Genomic DNA, 19,258 nt, shown 5'->3' on the forward strand with positions numbered 1-19,258 from the left:
GCCGGAGCCGGGACCACGCGCGCACGACCTCACGAGGAGTCAAGGGGCGTGGTCCGCGGTTTCCTGCGTTTCCCACCAGGACGAGAACCTCTGTGCTGCGACCCCGGCCATAGCGCCAGGGGAGGGGCAGGACTTTAAGATACTGGACTGTCCTCCTTGAGAGGTAGCGAAAAGGCGCTTAAGGGACACTGCGACCGGTTGCATAGAAAACCGGACTCCTTCCCTTCTTCCTTCCCGTTGCACTGAGGTGGAGGGTTACTGTATCCTTATTTAGGGTACACGTTGTCGCCCTCACGTTCATTCTCCGAGCCTCGTAGTTGGCCGCACTTTCTGGTGGTAAGAATTCTTCGAAGCCTTGTACATTAAATAGTAGTCCTCTTATCTTTCTTAGTGACTATCAGAAAACTCATCAGCTCAAATGTCACTTTGTGGAGTTTGACTTTTATCCTTTTATTGTAGTTATTTAAATTGCAATGGTTTATCTTACCATACTTATTTGAACGCCCATCTCCCCACATTTTTACTCTTGGCACTCTCGGTCCATATAGTATACTGTGTAGTGTAGAGCACAGTCAAGTTGAGCATTGATTACTGCTTCATCTTGAACTGATCAAAGCTGATGTCATCAGAATATATTTATGCTCAGACACAAAGTCACCGGTTTTAAGTACTATGACCATCAGAAAACACAACGGATTGTTTCTAAATCTTTACATACTTTTCAAATAATCGTTTTAGATACTGCTCGGAGAACTGTTACAAGTTCCATTATAACCTGCCAAATGAGCCACATTATCTGGATTTCTTTTTTTCAAGTAATCACAATGCAGAAACATGGTGTTATTCTAAAGCAATTTACAGTACTAACTCATTTACTCTTCATGTAAGATTTTGCCTCTAAAGGAACTACTGTTCTATTATAATTTCATACTTTGCCCACCCCTTACTAATAAGGACAGTAGACATAAAAAGTGCTTTCTCAGGTTACTTGCCACCAACCTATTTTGTCACATACAGGAAATACAACTTTTCTGTTAGTTGATTCAAAAAGAACAAACAAGCTAGTTTGCCTCTAAGTGATATGCAATAAAGATATATAGAGAGATATATAGATATATAAGAACACATGAGAACAATATATGAGAAAGGCTTCTAAAAATAGTCTTATTACAAGAGCAGACCGGCCAATCCAACTGTTGCCAGGTGCACATAGTGCTATTTTAAATGGCTAAAAATTAAGTTGTGGTCATTCAGACTCAGAGAAGACAAAATGTAAGGGGGCTTTAAGAACAAGAGGTTGAGTTCTATCATACAGTAACAACCATTCTTAACATAGAAATTTCCCTCCCAAAATATCAATGTTAAAGTTTAGTTTTAAATGATAAACTCAAATGTCTATTAATAGTAGACTGATGAATAAACTATAATACACCCATACAATGCAGAGCTAGGCAGGTGTAAAAAAGGACTGAAAAATACCACTGTACACTGCAGGATATATTAAGTGGGAAAAGCACAGTAGAAAAACAATGTGCAATATGCTATCACTGAGGAAAGGCAACATATATGTATTTATGTATATAAATTGTTATTTACAAATAGAATAACATTAAAATGATTACCTATAGGAAGAAGGAATATAGGTATAGGGAACAAAGAAGATAAGTTCTCCGAATATACATTGTATAGATGTGATTTAGAATCAGTAAACATTTTACATTATAAAACAAAAGTAAATTTTAAGAAGTAATCCTTGAAAACTGACAGTAAAATGAAACAAATCCAACTGCCATCCAGTTGTTGCATTTACCACAACAAGGGTACTAAACCAAGTGACGCTGAAATAGAATCTGTACATTTTGGTGAAATGTACCTTCAGGACTAAGAGAACTACAATAAATCACAAACTGCTTGCAGAAGCCAAATTACTGGTGGCAATGTTGGTTGGTTGGTTGGGATAAACTATATAGGAGTAATTAAGATGGTATCTTTGAAGCTAAAATTTTTGACATGCAGTATAGCTATAAGCCTGATGGAAGCTGTAGTTCCAAATTTGAAATGGAGTAAGTGTGAACTAACAATATATTTTATCCTTAAAAACAAATCTCTCCATCATCTGTTGAAAAGGCCTAGAAACAACCAACATGGTATTATAGCAAGAAACACTCCTTGTGCCCAGACTGCGATCTTGGCAAACACTTTCCCATTTAAGGAACATGGTATCCAAAGAAAAATGGATAAATTGGTATACCCAAAGAAAAATCATCTTAGATGTGGGGCAGGAAATGTACTAGAAAAATCTGAAAGATCTTACAGGAGGATGCAAGGAAGCAATCAAAGGCTATGAGGGTCACATCATAAGAACTCAGGAACCAATTTGAGAAGACTCCCTCCAGCCAAAATTAGAATAATTTAAAAGCATCCACTGGGTAACTATAATGGATTGAAGCACAAATGTACTCAAATATTAAATTCAGAAAGATCCAACTAGAGATTTTCCTGGTGGTCCAGATGTTAAGAATCCACCCCGCCAATGCAGGGTACATGGGTTCAATCCCTGGCTCAGGAAGATTCCACATGCCTAGGAGCAACTAAAGCACATGTGCCACAACTACTGAAGCCCAGACCCCACAAGCAGCAACAAAGAATAGCCCTGGCTCGATGCAACTAGAGAAAGCCCACACATCAATGAAGATCCAGTGCAGCCTAAATAAATTAATTAATTAAAAAAAAAAAATCCAACTAATCAATTAAATACACAAGCCAAAAACCTCATTTTTCATCTTTGATGACAGAAAGGAACCAATTTTAATTGTGAAATCTGGTAAAGGAAAAGAATGGAGCATATTTATCCTTTCTTTCCTATATGAATTATGATGCAAGTATCCAAATAGTTGATGAGGTAAAGTTACTTTTTACAGAAACATTTCAGATTTAAGTAAGTCATACTTCTGAAACTTGCTTCAAAATAGTCAGTATGAATTGATAGGAAGCACAAGCGAAATACAAAAAACAGAATGGATCATAAATTGAATGCTATTAAAAAGCAAATGTTAATAAGTTTATTGGACTCATTTATCTGCTATTTATTTTATGTAACTTTGAAATTTGGATAATCATTACATCACAAGTTTGCTAAATGTGTTCTAAGTTTGCCACTCATACTGATATTTTGGATAGCTCACAGAGTGTTAGTATGAACTATCTGCAGAATACAGCTTATTGGTTCTCTGATATATCCAATTACTTAAACCATAAATCAAAGCTATTGAAATTTTAAGCAAGCAAATTTTGACTAAATTTGATCTTATGCTACAGCTCATCTATATACTTACAGTTTTACAGAAGAGCAGGAAGAGAAGCAGCAGTGGATAGTTAATGGTTCAGAGCTTGGACTCTGCAGCCCAATGGCATAAATTATTTGCCATATGACCTTGAGCAATTGCTTAACCTTTTTTCATTTTAAAAATGAAGATGGTAATGGTATCAGCTTTAAAAGGATCTGAGGATATAGTGCAGGTATACAATCTCTTTTCCAAAATCTTTGGTACCACGTATGTTCCTGAATTTTTTTAAATAAAATAGGGTATGCACACCATCCAAACACTATAACACCATGATCTGCAAAATGCATGAATGCTCACACTAAGTGAGATAAAGCCTGTTAAAGCCTTGTGTTAGTGAAGGTCAAGCTTTACTACCAAAAAAGACTTGACAAGCTTATTTTTAAAAAGCAATTGGTTTTCAGAGCTTTCTAGATTTCGCGACAGTGGATAAGTGATTATGATCCCATATAAGTGAATTCCTTAAACAAAAGCAAAGCAAGCACTGTGTTCCCTATTATCACCCATGACCACAGATTTTTGTTTGATAATGTGTATTGGTAAAAATTAAGATTGTCATTTTAAAAAAGACATATAGGCATGGAACACCTCTACCTACCATACTCTGACAATCACTACCTGTAAAAGAAGAGAGTTTAACAGAAAAACCTCCCATTAGCCCTTGCTTAGTATTATTTGAGGACTGAAATGAAATTTAGCTTACTTGGGAGTAGGTCAGTGTGGGGAATAAATTCAGGACAGCACTATGAGTAAATTCTGTATGTCACAATTGTGGATTACTGCAGCATTGTAAGGTTTTATTTGTGAAAATTTATTTTTTAAAGTATTAATATATATTTAATTTCCATTCTATCTTGTTAAAGGATCTTGATTTGCTACAAGTTAGCTGAGTATATGTAAAGGCAATAGGGCTTCCCTGGTGGCTCAGACAGTAAAGAATCTGCCTGCAATGCAGGAGACCCAGGTTTAATCCCTGGGTCAGGAAGATCCCCTGGAGAAGGGAATGACAATAGCTTAAAAGTACTTTAAAGGATCAAAGTTGCAGAGTTCAATAGTACCAGCAATATGAAGTCACAATAACTTGTGAACGGAGGATACTTACACAGAAGAACTACAAAAACGATCTTCATGACCCAGAGAATCACAATGGTGTGATCACTCACCTAAAGCCAGACATCCTGGAATGTGAAGTCAAGTGAGCCTTAGAAAGCATCACCACGAACCAAGCTAGTGGAGGTGATGGAATTCCAATTGAGCTATTTCAAATCCTAAAATATGATGCTGTGAAAGTGCTACACTCAATATGCTAGCAAATGTGGAAAACTCAGCAGTGGCCACAGGACTGGAAAAGGTCAGTTTTCATTCCAATCCCAAAGAAAGGCAATGCCAAAGAAAGCTCAAACTACCGCACAATTGCATTCATCTCACACACTAATACAGTAATGCTCAAAATTCTCCAAGCCAGGCTTCAGCAATACATGAACCGTGATCTTCCAGATGTTCAAGCTGGTTTTAGAAAAGGCAGAGGAACCAGAGACCAAATTGCCAACATCCGCTGGATCATGGAAAAAGCAAGAGAGTTCCAGAAAACATCTATTTCTGCTTTATTGACTATGCCAAAGCCTTTAACTGTGTGGATCACAATAAACTGTGGAAAATTCTGAAAGAGATGGAAATACCAGACCACCTGACCTGCCTCTTGAGAAATCTGTATGCAGGTCAGGAAGCAACAGTTAGAACTGGACATGGAACAACAGACTGGTTCCAGATAGGAAAAGGAGTACGTCAAGGCTGTATATTGTCACCCTGCTTATTTAACTTCTATGCAGAGTACATCATGAGAAACGCTGGGCTGGAAGAAGCACAAGCTGGAATCAAGATTGCCAGGAGAAATATCAATAACCTCAGATATGCAGATGACACCACCCTTATGGAAGAAAGTGAAGAATTAAAGAGCCTCTTGATGAAAGTGAAAGTGGAGAGTGAAAAAGTTGGCTTAAAGCTCAACATTCAGAAAGCTAAGAACATGGACGGCACCTGGTCCCATCACTTCGTGGCAAATAGATGGAAACAGTGGAAACAGTGGCTGACTTTATTTTTCTGGGCTCCAAAATCACTGCAGATAGTGATTGCAGCCATGAAATTAAAAGACACACTCCTTGGAAGGAAAGTTATGACCAACCTAGATAGCATATTCAAAAGCAGAGACATTACTTTGCCAACAAAGATCCGTCTAAGACAAGGCTATGGTTATTCCAGTAGTCATGTATGGATGTGAGATTTGGACTATAAAGAAAGCTGAGTGCCGAGGAATTGATGCTTTTGAACTGTGGTGTTGGAGAAAACTCTTGAGAGTCCCTTGGACTGCAAGGAGATTAAACCAGTCCATCCTAAAGGAGATCAGTCCTGAATATTCATTGGAAAGACCGATGTTGAAGCTGCAACTCCAATACTTTGGCCACCTGATGTGAAGAGCTGACTCATTTGAAAAGACCCTAATGGCTGGGAAAGATTGAGAGCAGGAGGAGAAGGGGACAACAGAGGATGAGATGGTTGGATGGCATCACCAACTCAATGGACATGAGTTTGGGTAAACTCCGGGAGTTGGTGGTGGACAGGGAGGCCTGGCGTTCAGGGGGTCGCAAAGAGTCAGACACGACTGACTAAACTGATACTGGTTATATCTGTTATTTGAATACAAAAATATTTTAAAGACTTTTAGAAAAATATCTTGATACAGTTTAAGACCTTAAAAAGACACAAATCATCCTTACAGTAATTATACAAGAAGGTAAATTCTTACAATTATATTTTCCAAAAACATATCTTCATTAGGAAAACTATGCTGAATTCTTATAAAACTCTGAGTAAAATAACTCATAAAAAATCTGGACTTACCCTCATTTTCTTAAAATAAAAATTTCAAAGTTATATAGTCATCTATCTTCATAAAACAGAACTGTCTTCACTCATTGATACTGACCACTCTAAATCATGTTAAAAATGAAATACATTACTACTTTAAAATCTTTATTCAAATCAGAATCATGCTTATTTACATTATCTTTCATTTAGAATTAAAATATAGTATCAATTAAAATATAATATCAAGTAGTTTTAAATCATACTTTTAGCCCTTTAAAAAATATGAAGTTAAAGTTGTTATATTTTAAAACTGAACAAAATTAGGGAAATTAGACTCAAATGAAAATGAAAAATTATGATACATTAGAACATACATGTACACATACTAAACAAAGAATAGTAAAACAAGATAAAGTATCTATAGTCATTTTCTATTTGTCTAGTGTCTATTTTCTATATATTATAAATCACATACTTTTAAATTATTTAAATAAAATTTTCAATTAATAAGTGCCAAATGAAGGATTATAAGAGAAAAATTTTCCTGAACTTTTCTTTTTACTTACTTAAACTACATGTTTCCCTAGGTCAGAAATTTCCCATATTTAGAATATCTTAAAAATCAAAGATTTGATGCATCCCCACATGCTACACACTATACAATTCGAAGTTCTCTAAAAAGAGGCAAAGAAAAAGAAAGAAATGGCACTCTCAATTTAGCTTCCCAAGAGTTAGAAGGATGCCCACAATCTGTGCTTACTTGTCTATATGGAAACGACAATGTTCATACCTTTTACTCTTTTTTTTAATATTCTTAACATTGTTATGATTTGTATTATCTATTTTCTTTCAAGAATGGAAACATCTGACTGCAAACTATTTTCTTATCTATTAAAATACAAATATTTTCTAGAATATGGATAGATAATTTTTAATGACAAACAGCAAAATACAGCAACCAATATCCAATAGGTATTCTGCCACTTAGTGGAGTTTTTCAAGAAAGCAATTGGTACACTTTCTCAATTTATAGATGTACTGAAAAATCTAAACATATAATGAAACAAACTCAGTATAAATATCAGCTATTAATTTGTGGATAAAGAACAATATATGGTAATATACAGTCAAAGACTTAAATAGCTGCTGCCATTTTTAAATTAAACTAAAAACACCATAAAATTTTAAGTTGAATTGATTTTATTAATAAGGATTAAGAAAAGAGAATGTTTAATATTATAAAATTAAAAAGTAAAGCAATTTTATCTCAATCTTTTCTCCACTGAAGGTTTTTTTCCCCTCTTCATTAATGGATACCATAAAAGAACAATTTCATAATCCCTAAACTTCTGATTTCAAAAACTTGATAGAATTTTGCAAGTTGTATTTCCCGTATTTTCTAATTTTGTAAATTTCCTATTGCTATCAATTTTGTTATTCTGTCAACCCCTTAATATTAATAATAATTTAAAAAAAAGAAAAGCTATTTTACTGCTTTTTACTGCTAAAATATAGAAAATTAATGTCATGAATTTGGCTCACACTGACAGAATATTTATTAATGCTACAAATCAGAGATCCAATGACAGAAATACTGTCTTGAATCCAAAAAGAACAAAAATGAGGTCACTTGAATTGCCCTGAAAAGCATTCCACAATCTTCAGCATGGCTTACTTCTAGCTATACTCTAAAGTTCTAGTGTTTAAAATGTAACTAAAAACTAAGTCAGAGTTCTTATTTTCAAGTAAAGGCATCTAAATGACTTTAAGTAATAAAATCTATCAAAATATTTCACAAGTCTAAAACACAGCTGAGAAGGAATAGCTATTTTTTCAGCTATTAGTTTTTTATTTTAAAGGTCCAAGAAAAAAATTAAATGATAAACTGCAGAAAACTGCAAAATGTCAAATTTAACTCCTATAATTTCTCTATTTTGTTATGAATATTATTATGAATGTCAACATTTACTTTTAATGTGCCAAAAATAAGACTTTACAAAATGTGAACAATTAAAAAGAAAATTACATTAGTAATTTTATTTCTTTTGATTCGTTTTATAGGGTAGTAAAGCAATACCTCTTCAAAAACCACTAAAATGTTAATGAAGTTATCACAAAATCTTTTAAAGTAGATTTTTCCACTATTCAATTATGCCTAGATAACTTTGAATAGCTACAACTTTCTCCAAATAGGTACCAAAGTTTGTACAGACTTAATTGTGAAATCTGACTGAAATAAAACTTGAGATCACAAAAATTTGTAAGTTTTAATTATTTACCTTTTAAACTTCAGAGACTTTTTTTAAAGAAAAAAAATTATTTCAAAACTTTAATAACTGCAGATTTAGTAATTTTTTTACTTGAAAACAATGTCCATTTTCATGAATCACAATTAAGATATATTGAAGATTTAAGTGCGAAAGATTTCAAAGTGTCAACGTTACTATAACTCTTTAAATGTTCTCAATATATACAAAAACATACAAATTATAGATACAATTAGTTATATATCTACAATACAACATATGAACCATTCTCCTTCTCTAACCATACTGATATGAGGATAAAGTAATAAATCTCTGTGCTATTCAAGGCAAAAAAAAAAAAAAAAGACCTTTTAAAAAATAAATCTTTTAAAGAATAGTTTTAAAAATAAAGTTCAAATATTGCACAAAATAATTTAACTGGAAATATTACTATACACTATAAAAGAATTTTTTCAATTTTTTAACACTACAGTAAATTCCACCTTCTAATTCTATAAAAGAATTTATTGGATATCTGCACGTAGATATTAAATGTTTACATTCAGTTTGATGGGAATGTAATTTGCAGAAGTTAACTGAGCCTTTGTCTTAGAAGTTCATCTATTTGAGTCTTATACATATTTTTTACATCTTCAAGATCTAATCTAAGTTCTTCTGCCTCTTCTGCTTTTTCTCCATACATCTGCAGAATAGTGTTGTATCTTTGATCCAAATCCTATAAAATACAGAAAATCTTTAATATTTATTTATATTATCATAAATAAGCCACCAGTAAAGACACTACAATCTAAATAAAAGTATATAGTCATCTCTCGTAAAAATTAAACTTGCACTTTAGTCTGTTAGAATAAAAGACTAAAAAAAAAAAAATACTAGACTAAATGGCTATTAATCTTAACCTATCTCTTCACTAAATCTACAATTCTCCCCATATGTAGCTTAATCTGTCTTTTCTCCCATTAATTTCAGCACATTTGATGCAATTTAAGTGTCTGGTTCCCTGTAGTTTAAGTATTATCTGGCATTTACCCCAAAAGATATTCTCATATATAGGTTAACAGCAATTGGCAATCCAAATATGCTAACTGTGAGGATACATTTAACAGTAATCAATAAAATATTACTCAGATCATGCAAAAGTTCAGGATTATTAAAGCCTTGGCCAAATGAAATCTAGTTATTTTCCTATGCTTGGACTAAACATGATTGTGAAAAACCACTGTGCATGTAACTAAAAATAAGAGTGAAGAATACTTACCCTTAGCTGCATTCGAAGTCTGGGTATCTCCTTCACTTTCTCTTCAAGTTCATCATTTTGATTTGTTAATTTAACTAGCTCTTCAGCCATTATGGAGCGTGTTTTTTCTAGATTGCCAATTTCTAGCTGAGGCACATTACCAGAGAGTGATTTAAATCAAAATATATCTTGTTTAATAATCCCACTAATATAAACATATATAATGTGCTGATTTTTAAGAAATAGATATGTGAATATATAACCAAGAACAAGCTCTTTCTTAAATAAAAGGAAACAGTGGCACAAAAAGGGTTTCAACTTTCCTCAGAGGTATATCATTCACAGGATTTAGATTTACTATGAGAGAGAAAGAACTAAAGAAAATTTAATAATCTGTTTGTAACATGCAACTCTATATTTTTCTCTAATCTAAGGAAATAGCAATATATTTGTTATTCTGTGGTTTAGTCCCTAGAATGTGTCCAACTCTTGCGACCCCATGGACCACAGCCTGCCAGGCTTCTCTGTCCATAAGATTCTCCAGGCAAGACTACTGGAGTGGGTTGCCATTTCCTTCTCCAGGGGATCTTCCCGACCCAGCGATCAAACCTGGGTCTCCTGTAGTGCAGGCACATTCTTTACCAACTGAGCTACCAGGGAAGCAAAAACTAACTTTAATGTAGTGCCAACTGTGTAGGTCATATTGGTAAGAACTTACCAATTACCAAAGAAGTTTGTTTGCACTCTCAAGCGTTACATAAGGCAACATAAACATAAAAGGTATTAAGATCATGCTGATCTATTTTCTTCCAATTCAAGGACATCCTCTTTAATAAGAGTTATATTTTCACCTAACTAAAATCATAAAATAAGAATAAGAAAGTTCTACTTTTGAGTGTATCAAGTTTAACAATGAAAACAGGTAAGTGAAATATTTTAACATTTCTCACCACATTAAGTTTATGAAAAGCAAGATGAGATAGGAGGATGTCCCACTCAAATTCTTTACTTTTTTGTATAGCAGGTTACAGTTCTAATCTCTCTCATCACCTTTGTTCTTTCCTCAGAAGGGGAGCTGGAGTAACTTATATACGAGGTGAATCTGGGAAGAATTAAATGGCTATGCTCAGCGCAGCAACTTAGCTTTTGTCATGTCTGGAAAAAGCTGCCTGCAAGGAGCTCTCTGCTTCTAGATGCCTCTAAGTCTTACTGAGGCAGGCTACCTATCACATGTGGGGAGGCCTACTCTAGCCTATCATTTTCTGTGACAGTCTCCCAAATTCTGGCACTCAGCAGACCCATCTGACTTTCATCCTTGGCTAAGTTCTCCAACCAGCCTTTATTGTTAATATACATGATTTATTTGGGGCTTCATAGGCCACTATCACTTTATTTCTCAATTTGCTCAAAAAGCAGGTAGAAATGAAGGATGCAACTTACTGGGCCTCAAAATTTCATTTCCTTGTATAGCACATTTCATTTTTATAATACCTGTAAATGAGAAATTTCTCCTTCCCTTAGCTTCAGCTGAGACTGTAGATTTTCAATAATGCTTGATCCCGCTCCCATCCTTACAGCATCATAAAGATTGCTTCCATTTGCTGACACAGACATTGGTCCAAATGAGTGATCATGAGGCTCATCCTATGTTAATTAAAGAAAGTACATACAGTTATTCAACTACTATAGACTATGCACAAAGTACAAACAAAATAGTTAGGACAGTTCTTGCTTTAAATCGTCTACGATTTTCTTAAAGGCAGAAAATTTTCTCTTATTTCCTCAGTGCAATTAGCACTCCCTTACAAAAATGCAGATAAATTGTGCATAGAATACCAAGGTCATGGTGAGAGCCAAACTACTATCCTGCACACTCTCATTATTCAACTTAAGAATGCATACAAAAAATAAAACATCACCTGAGACAGAAAAGATGTCTGTAGGCCTGCCATATCAACTCCACTTATTGAACTTGAACGTGATATTGTAGGAGTGCTAGAAACAGAAAACGGTTTCCGCTCCTTAGGGTGTAAAGAAAAAAAATTAAATTCAGATTAAAGGGTAAAATGGCAAATAAAAAAGCAAGAAACTTTCCTAGGATCAATGACAACAAAGATTCATTCTAATTTCCTCATAAAATGGTTACAGATATGATTTCTGAAGTCTTATCAAAAGCACAATTATTTAGTAATTTAAAAGTATAGAAAAACTCGATCAAATCATTACAAGACTCATTTATATTCTACAGTATAATTTGGTTTATGTTTTATGAAATGTGAATGTTTTTAACAGAGAAATTACATGAACTGTTTCATATTATATAACATACCACCAATTAAACATATTTCTCTAGAATAAGATTACCAAGATTTACAAACTGTAATGTTTCTGGCTTATCCATTTTATTTTTACTGTATTTTAGACCAAATAAATTCAGAAGGTAGTCTCAATGTACATATAGGTGGTTTTTACATATTATGCTAATTACTGAGTATACTCCCATCCTTTAAATACAGGAAACTCACTTTAGAAAAATTGCCTTCATTAACCAGAAACAAAGTGAACAAACCAGTTTCATTCCCAGGTGCCTATGGGCCAAATGAGGTGCATCAGTATCAGTGAGAGACCACAAAATAAAAAGGGACAAGACGTTCCATAATTCATCTCCTAGAAATCACAGATCTCTTTGTATAAACTCAAGTCACTCTGGATCTACTCTGAGGAGAACACTGATTATACTACTAGAATTCATCACTCTACTGACTTTAGATGTTAAGAAATGGTATTTATAAAGTTTAGCTTGAATTACAAAACAATGACTAATCCCAACAGCTACTAACTGGTTACATCAAAAAAGAAAACAACAAAATTTAATACCTTTTCTTTTACTGCTTCTTGAGTGAAAATTGCTTTCTTCCTTTCTTGTTCAACTTTCATTTTCTCCATTTCTAACTGACTATTCAACAGTGTCTAATGGAGAGAGACAGTCAGGTTATTTCTGTGAAACCAAGTTATCATAAGTCAATCTCCAAATTAGGAATATAATGTATACAGTCTTATTTGTTCTACTACTAAAGACCCAAGTACCAAAAGCAGAAACATCACCCATTTCATGTTGTCATTTCATTAACTTGCTACCATTCCCAACCATTCTCTAATGGAAGCTCTAAGAGGTAAGTGAACACTAATAGAAATACCTTTTCTTTCCTTGTCTCTTCAAGTGTTCTTACATATTCATCCTTTAGGTTTTCTAATTCAACCTGGTACCTATTAAGCCAAAGGGAATTAAACAAAAAAAGATGATAGTACAGACTATTAAAAACATACTACTATATTACCTCCAGTTACATACTTAGTAGTCATTTTTATTATCAGCTTGATTTTCCAACTGTATTTTCCAGATTACCTGGGTTTTATTCAGAAGCTAAACTACCATGTCTGCGTATTTTTTGGTTCTTTGGGCTAAGATTTCATTTAAAAAGAGACTTCCTAAATAGAATTTTGAATACCACCATTTCATAACATTAGTATGTTCAGATTCTACAAAAGCATTACAGAGTTCTACAAAAATGTCTGCAGAAGTTCATATTCTTTACTTTATAAATCATTTTTCCCTGACTACTTTTTTTAAAAAGTAAAACTTCCAAAGAACTCACAGGATAAAACCCATCCTCACAGCCTTAATTAACTTCACACAGATAGACATTACAGCTTGTGATTTCCAAAGAGCCCAGACGTTTGTTTAGAAAGAGGAACAATGCTTAAACCCTTGTCATACACAAATAACTTCAGTGTGTGGTCTTCAACTACTTTGTGGTTACAGACTCCTTCAAAAAAATCTGATTAAAGCAATGAATCCTTTCCCTAGAAAATGCAAATACATTCAGAACATGCCACACATGTTCAAGAGACTATACAAGGTTCAGTGAATCCTACACCTAACTTGGTTCCACATCCTATTACTAATGACTCTGACTTTAAACACTACAAGTATGTATTTCCAGTTCTCAGTGCGATGAAGTTAAACACCAACAGCATATTTTTTAAGTGCTTTAAAATGTCAAGAAACTATCAAGAATAACACTCAAGAAACATGCTCACCTATTATTTTCATCCTCTAGTTTTCTTAGCCTATTTTTCTCTGATTCTAGCTGAGCCTGAAATCTACTATTTTCTTGTCTTAAGAGAGAATTCTGTGACTCCATGGAAGACATTTGAATTTTGTTAGCAAGAAGTTCTTCTGTGGCCGCACGTTCTCTCTCAACTGCTGCTGCCAACAAGGTCTGGGATTCACCTGATGGTAGGATAAGTAAGAAATTTCAATCATATATACATATATTCAAGAGGCCAAGATAATAATACCAAACAGATTCTGACTTCAAACTTCTAATGATGCAGATAGCCACACTTAAAACTATTTAAGTACTCACTGAGTAAGGCAGACCTGCCTACAGAGACAAATTTTAAAAATCTTAATTTATAGGTGCTTTACCATTTTTTTCACCAATATATTTTAATTTGAAAGTGGAGTCATGTATCAGCAGAGTAGTGAATCAACCAGTGCTGGATCAAAAAAACCTCAAACTAATCTTCACAACATATATGAAAATTAACTCAAATGGATTACATACTTAAAAGCAAAAGAAAATATAATGAGGGGAGGGGCAAAACAGGTGAAGGGGATTAAGAGGTACCAACTACCAAGTATAAAATAGGTAAGCTGCAAGGATGTAATGTACAGCACAGGGAATATAGCCAATATTTCATCAAACTTAATATGAAGTATCATCTATAAAAATGTCATATAAGAAATGAATCGCCAGTCCAGGTTTGATGTAGGATACAGGAAGCTTGGGGCTGGTGCACTGGGATGACCCAGAGGGATGGTATGGGGAGGGACGTGGGAGGGGGGTTCAGGATGGGGAACACGTGTACACCCGTGGCGGATGCATGTTGATGTATGGCAAAACCAATACAATATTGTAAAGTAAATAATAATAATAGATAAATAAATTTTTTTTTAAATAAAAATGTCAAATTACTACTGTACACCTGAAACTAATAGAATACTGTAAGTCAACCATACTTCAACTTTTTTAAAAATCATAAAATTTTTAGGAAAAAAATCAAAGAAATCTTCAGGATCCAAGGATAGGCAAAGAGTACTTTGGTTTAACACAAAACTATGAGCCATAAAGAGAAAAACTGATAAATCAGACTTCCTCAAAATTTTAAACTTTTGCTTAATGTGAAAAAAATGAAAAGACAAGCTACATACTTGGAGGAAATAAATACAAACCATATTATCTAAGACTAGTATCTAGATTACATAAAGAAGTCTCAAAACTCACTAATTAAAGTATAAATGGTCCAATTAGAAAATGGGCAACAGACACAGTTTACTGAAGAGGATGTACTAATGGAAAATGAGCATATAAAATGACATAAAATGTCATTCAACATCTTTCACAAGGAAAATGCAAATTAAAATCATAATAAGACATCACTACACCCCTGTCTGAATGACTAAAAGAAAAAATAGGGGCAAACACCAAAAGAAAATGCTGGCAAGGATGCAAAGAAACTAGATTACTCTCATAGACAAAGCCACTTTGGAAAATAGTTGGCATTTGCTTAAAGAACTAGGCACACAACTAGACGTACAACCCAGCAATTAGACACATGGGCATATATCCAGAGAAATGAAATCTTAAGTTCACACTAAAAGCTGTACACAAATGTTCATTACAGCTTGATCTGCACAGACAAAATCTAGATACAGCCCAGACATCCTTTGTTAGGTAGATGGTCAAATAAGATATGCTACATATAAACACAGAAAAAATACTCACCAGTAAAGACTAAATCTCTAATATATATAAGAATTTGCATGAATCTTCAGGGAATTATACTAAGCAAAAAAAGCCCATTCCCAAAAATGTCACATATTATACAATTCTATTTATATAACATTTTGAAATTCCAAAAGTTTAGAAATAGAGGATTAGTGATTGCCATAGATTTGGGACTGGAAAGGAAGGCCAAGAGGGTGGTAGTACAGTTTTAAAGGGCAAAATGAGGGGTCTTTGTGGTGTTAGAACTATTCAATATCTTGACTGTAGTGACAGATACATGAACCTACATGTGGTCAACTTGTATAAAACTTAATACACACACAGACATAAACACACATATATAGACAAGTGAGTACCAGTAAAACCGGGCAAATTAGAATAAAATCAGAAGGTTGTTTCAATGTCAATATCTTGGTTGTGATATTCTACTACAATCTTGCAAAACATTAACATTTGAGTATTGGGGAAAGTGTGCAAGGGGCCATTCCATATCACTTCTGCATATGTTATAACTGTATACGAATCTAGTTATCTCAATTGAAATTTTCAACTAAAAAAAAATAGTGGATAAAATTTTGAGATTTAACCAAGGCTAGAATTTTCATAATTTTCCCCACTAAAATAGACCCAGTCATATCTCTGTTTTACATTATATATTCTTTTCAATACTGTATCTATGCTTTTATAGCATTATAAAGAATGTTTGTCCCGTGGCTTTGCCTACACTGTAGCACAACACCATACATCCCCGAGAGTGTGTAGGCTCCAGTTTAAAAGCCACAGAAATACCTGCTTCTAGCTTCAATTTTCAACCTAAAATTTGTATCTAGAAATTAAACAGTAGATGAAGGTTCATCTGTTTAGGGATTTTTCTTTTTAAGCAGATGAATCTATTTCAGACAAAATCTTATATGAAGCTACAAGGAAAAAAAAAAAAAGGGTAGTCAAAGGAGGCACTACTTTCATTAAAGCAGCCTGGAGGAAGCCCAGCACGTTACTTATCGAGCTTCCCTCTCACCATGACAGCCAGCACTAAGACATACGAGAGATCTAGTGAACACTGTTTCAAACCCACTAATCTAGCTCACCCCTCATGATTTTACAGGGAGTAGTCCAGAGAAGGTACATGACTTGCTCCAGAGTGTTTGGCTGGATGATTGAAAACAAACCATAAAAGCCATGAGTCCAAATGTTTTGACACCCATTCACATTGGCTTTTATCACTACACCATGATGTCTCTCAAATTACAGTTAATTTTAGGCATAGAAAAGAAACAGGAATTTTTCACCATTTGCTAGCTTCTGGGATATCTAATATATACATATTCTACCTGTTTGTGCTTGAGTAAGTATCTTGGGAAAAAAAAAAATTATTTTTATTAACAGCACAGGGTATTTTTGTAAAGAAGCAAAATTTGGAATCATAAGACTTCATAGCATCTGTCTTCCAGAATCTGAACTTGATTTAACTTGACCTATCTCTGCTCTTGGAATTCCACCACTGACTAGAATCATATTCGATCTCTACCTCCTACACTACCGCCGACAAGCTAAAACAACGTCAGATTTAGCAATGGACGAGGAAACAATAGAGTGCAAAAGTTTGTAAAAATGAGCAAAAGAATGACAAGAAAGTATTTTAGACAGTACCTGACACATTATGTAAGGTATGATTTGAAAAGAGTCAGTTATGATATTAGAAAATAAATGTAAGAGAGAAGAGGTCAAAATCTACAAGTGAGACACAAAATAAAACCATCAGATTCAGTGAATTTCAATTTCATGCCATTACCCTAATTCTAAAACAGGATGGAAGGGCTTAAGAACTGCATTGAGCTTAAGAACTAAAGCAGTTACCAAGTCTATCAGAAAGATTCTTCTCTAACTTCTCCCATGATGACGTCTGGGACCCTAGAGTTGCTTGCAAATTTTCTATCTGTCGAAGCAATGGTCTTGTTGTTGATGAAACACTTTGACTCAGTTCTTGGTTTCGATTCTCTGCTTCCTGGAGTCTCTGAATTATGACATTCTTAAGTCATTATTACTGACAGCAGTAAAAACACTAAAAATGCTAGCAAACAAACTTTATGAGAGATTTCGGGAAAAAATTACTTGTTTTCTATTACTTTCTAACTATTCAATCCTTAAGTTATAGTTAAGTTGCATAATGGAGTAACTAAGTATGTGCTTCTTTCAAAGCATTTCTATGTAATGACAGCCTTTGATTACCTTCAGGTAATAAAGAGTATCATCCAAACTTCTTAGTAGTTGCCTCCTCTCTAAATATTTCTAAGTATTTATAAAACAGGAAGATCAATATGAGTGGAATTTTCTCCCCCTTCTCCTGCACAACTTCACTGACTGACATCAACAGAGTAGTAGCATAAAAATTAGGCATTGCTTTCTGCCCCACAGTAATCAAAGACTGATAATAATTAATCAATCAGCCATTACAAATGAAAAAAAAACACTCAAAATACTACATATCTATCATGATAAAATTACTTTCTAGAAAATTAGTTTTTTTCTTATACATTTTTGAAATGCCCACTCTGATTTTATTCACATAAACCACATAAAAATACAGAAAATGAAGAGTATGGCAGTAATCTTCTCAACTCGAAGAACATTACCCAATTAACTCATTTATTATTTTTAGAAAAACATCTCAAGATTTGTATTTTAGGGAAACTCTGACAAGTACCTGCTGGAGTTCACTGATCTCATGGCGTAAATAATCCTCTTTTCTGGCAGCTGTTTGCTCTGCACGTTGCAGTGCCAGCCTAAGGTCCCCCACCTGCACGAAGAGAACCAACACACTATCACAACCAATGTCAAATATTATCTCTAACTTCCTGCTATTATCTTTTGTGTTGTGTTGACTTACGATTACATATGACTTATGATTCATATATAATATTCTATGCTATCCATGAGCAATTTACATGCAATATCACATATCTCATTCTTCAGGCAATCCCTGAACCACATGTACTCAATATGTACCTATGAAAGCACAATAGTTGTACACACATACACACACACATACACACATGAACATATACATATGTACAAGGTCCAGACACTGACATACAATATAGGAGGAAACACAGTGCATCCATGAATGTTTTCAGTGTAAGGCAGAATGTGATAGGAACTATATGAGCTTAAAAAACTGGCTGCTATATTCACACACAGCTGCACAGGTTGTAAACTTGCTATAGCCTTTGCAGAAAGCATTATGGCAAGATATTGAAAGAATCATCAAACTTTTTACATTCTTTAATCTGATCATCCTAGTCCTGAGAATTCACTCTATAGAAACAGATCTATAAACATACAAAAATATTCTCTACACTGTCAGCTAGACTAACAAAAACAAAACAAGAAATGCTGCAAATACCCATTAGCAGTAATTTATTTTTGCCAATGTTGATACAACAGGAATATGCCCAATAAAAATATGACCACAAAAAACATGCATAAGTGTACAATTTAATCTTAAATGAAAAAAAACTATAAAATAATATGAAAAAAGTGTGAAAGTGTTAGTCACTCAGTCATGTCCAACTATTTGCAACCCCATGGACTATAGCTCGCCAGGCTCCTTCGTCCATGGAATTCTCCAGGCAAGAATACTGGAGTGGGGCCATTCTCTTCTCCAGAGGATCTTCCCAACCCAGGGATCAA

General features: G+C 34.0%; 1 protein-coding gene across 1 annotated transcript in view; it reads right to left on the minus strand.

The window, feature by feature from the left end:
* Positions 1-8,449: 8,449 nt before the first annotated feature.
* The window catches only part of TMF1 (TATA element modulatory factor 1), a 31,740-nt gene continuing 20,931 nt past the window's right edge, over positions 8,450-19,258 (minus strand). The window contains exons 11-19 of the mRNA XM_010862028.1: positions 18,273-18,365; positions 17,426-17,582; positions 13,815-14,007; positions 12,911-12,980; positions 12,591-12,683; positions 11,633-11,734; positions 11,205-11,357; positions 9,735-9,860; positions 8,450-9,191 (exon numbers count right to left, since the gene is read on the minus strand). Of these exons, the coding sequence (XP_010860330.1) occupies positions 9,048-9,191; positions 9,735-9,860; positions 11,205-11,357; positions 11,633-11,734; positions 12,591-12,683; positions 12,911-12,980; positions 13,815-14,007; positions 17,426-17,582; positions 18,273-18,365 (1,131 nt within the window). The 3' untranslated portion in view covers positions 8,450-9,047. The remainder of the gene's footprint in view (positions 9,192-9,734; positions 9,861-11,204; positions 11,358-11,632; positions 11,735-12,590; positions 12,684-12,910; positions 12,981-13,814; positions 14,008-17,425; positions 17,583-18,272; positions 18,366-19,258) is intronic.

The sequence above is a fragment of the Bison bison genome, unplaced genomic scaffold, assembly GCF_000754665.1.
Source record: "Bison bison bison isolate TAMUID 2011002044 unplaced genomic scaffold, Bison_UMD1.0 scf7180017864474, whole genome shotgun sequence".
NCBI lineage: Eukaryota > Metazoa > Chordata > Mammalia > Artiodactyla > Bovidae > Bison > Bison bison.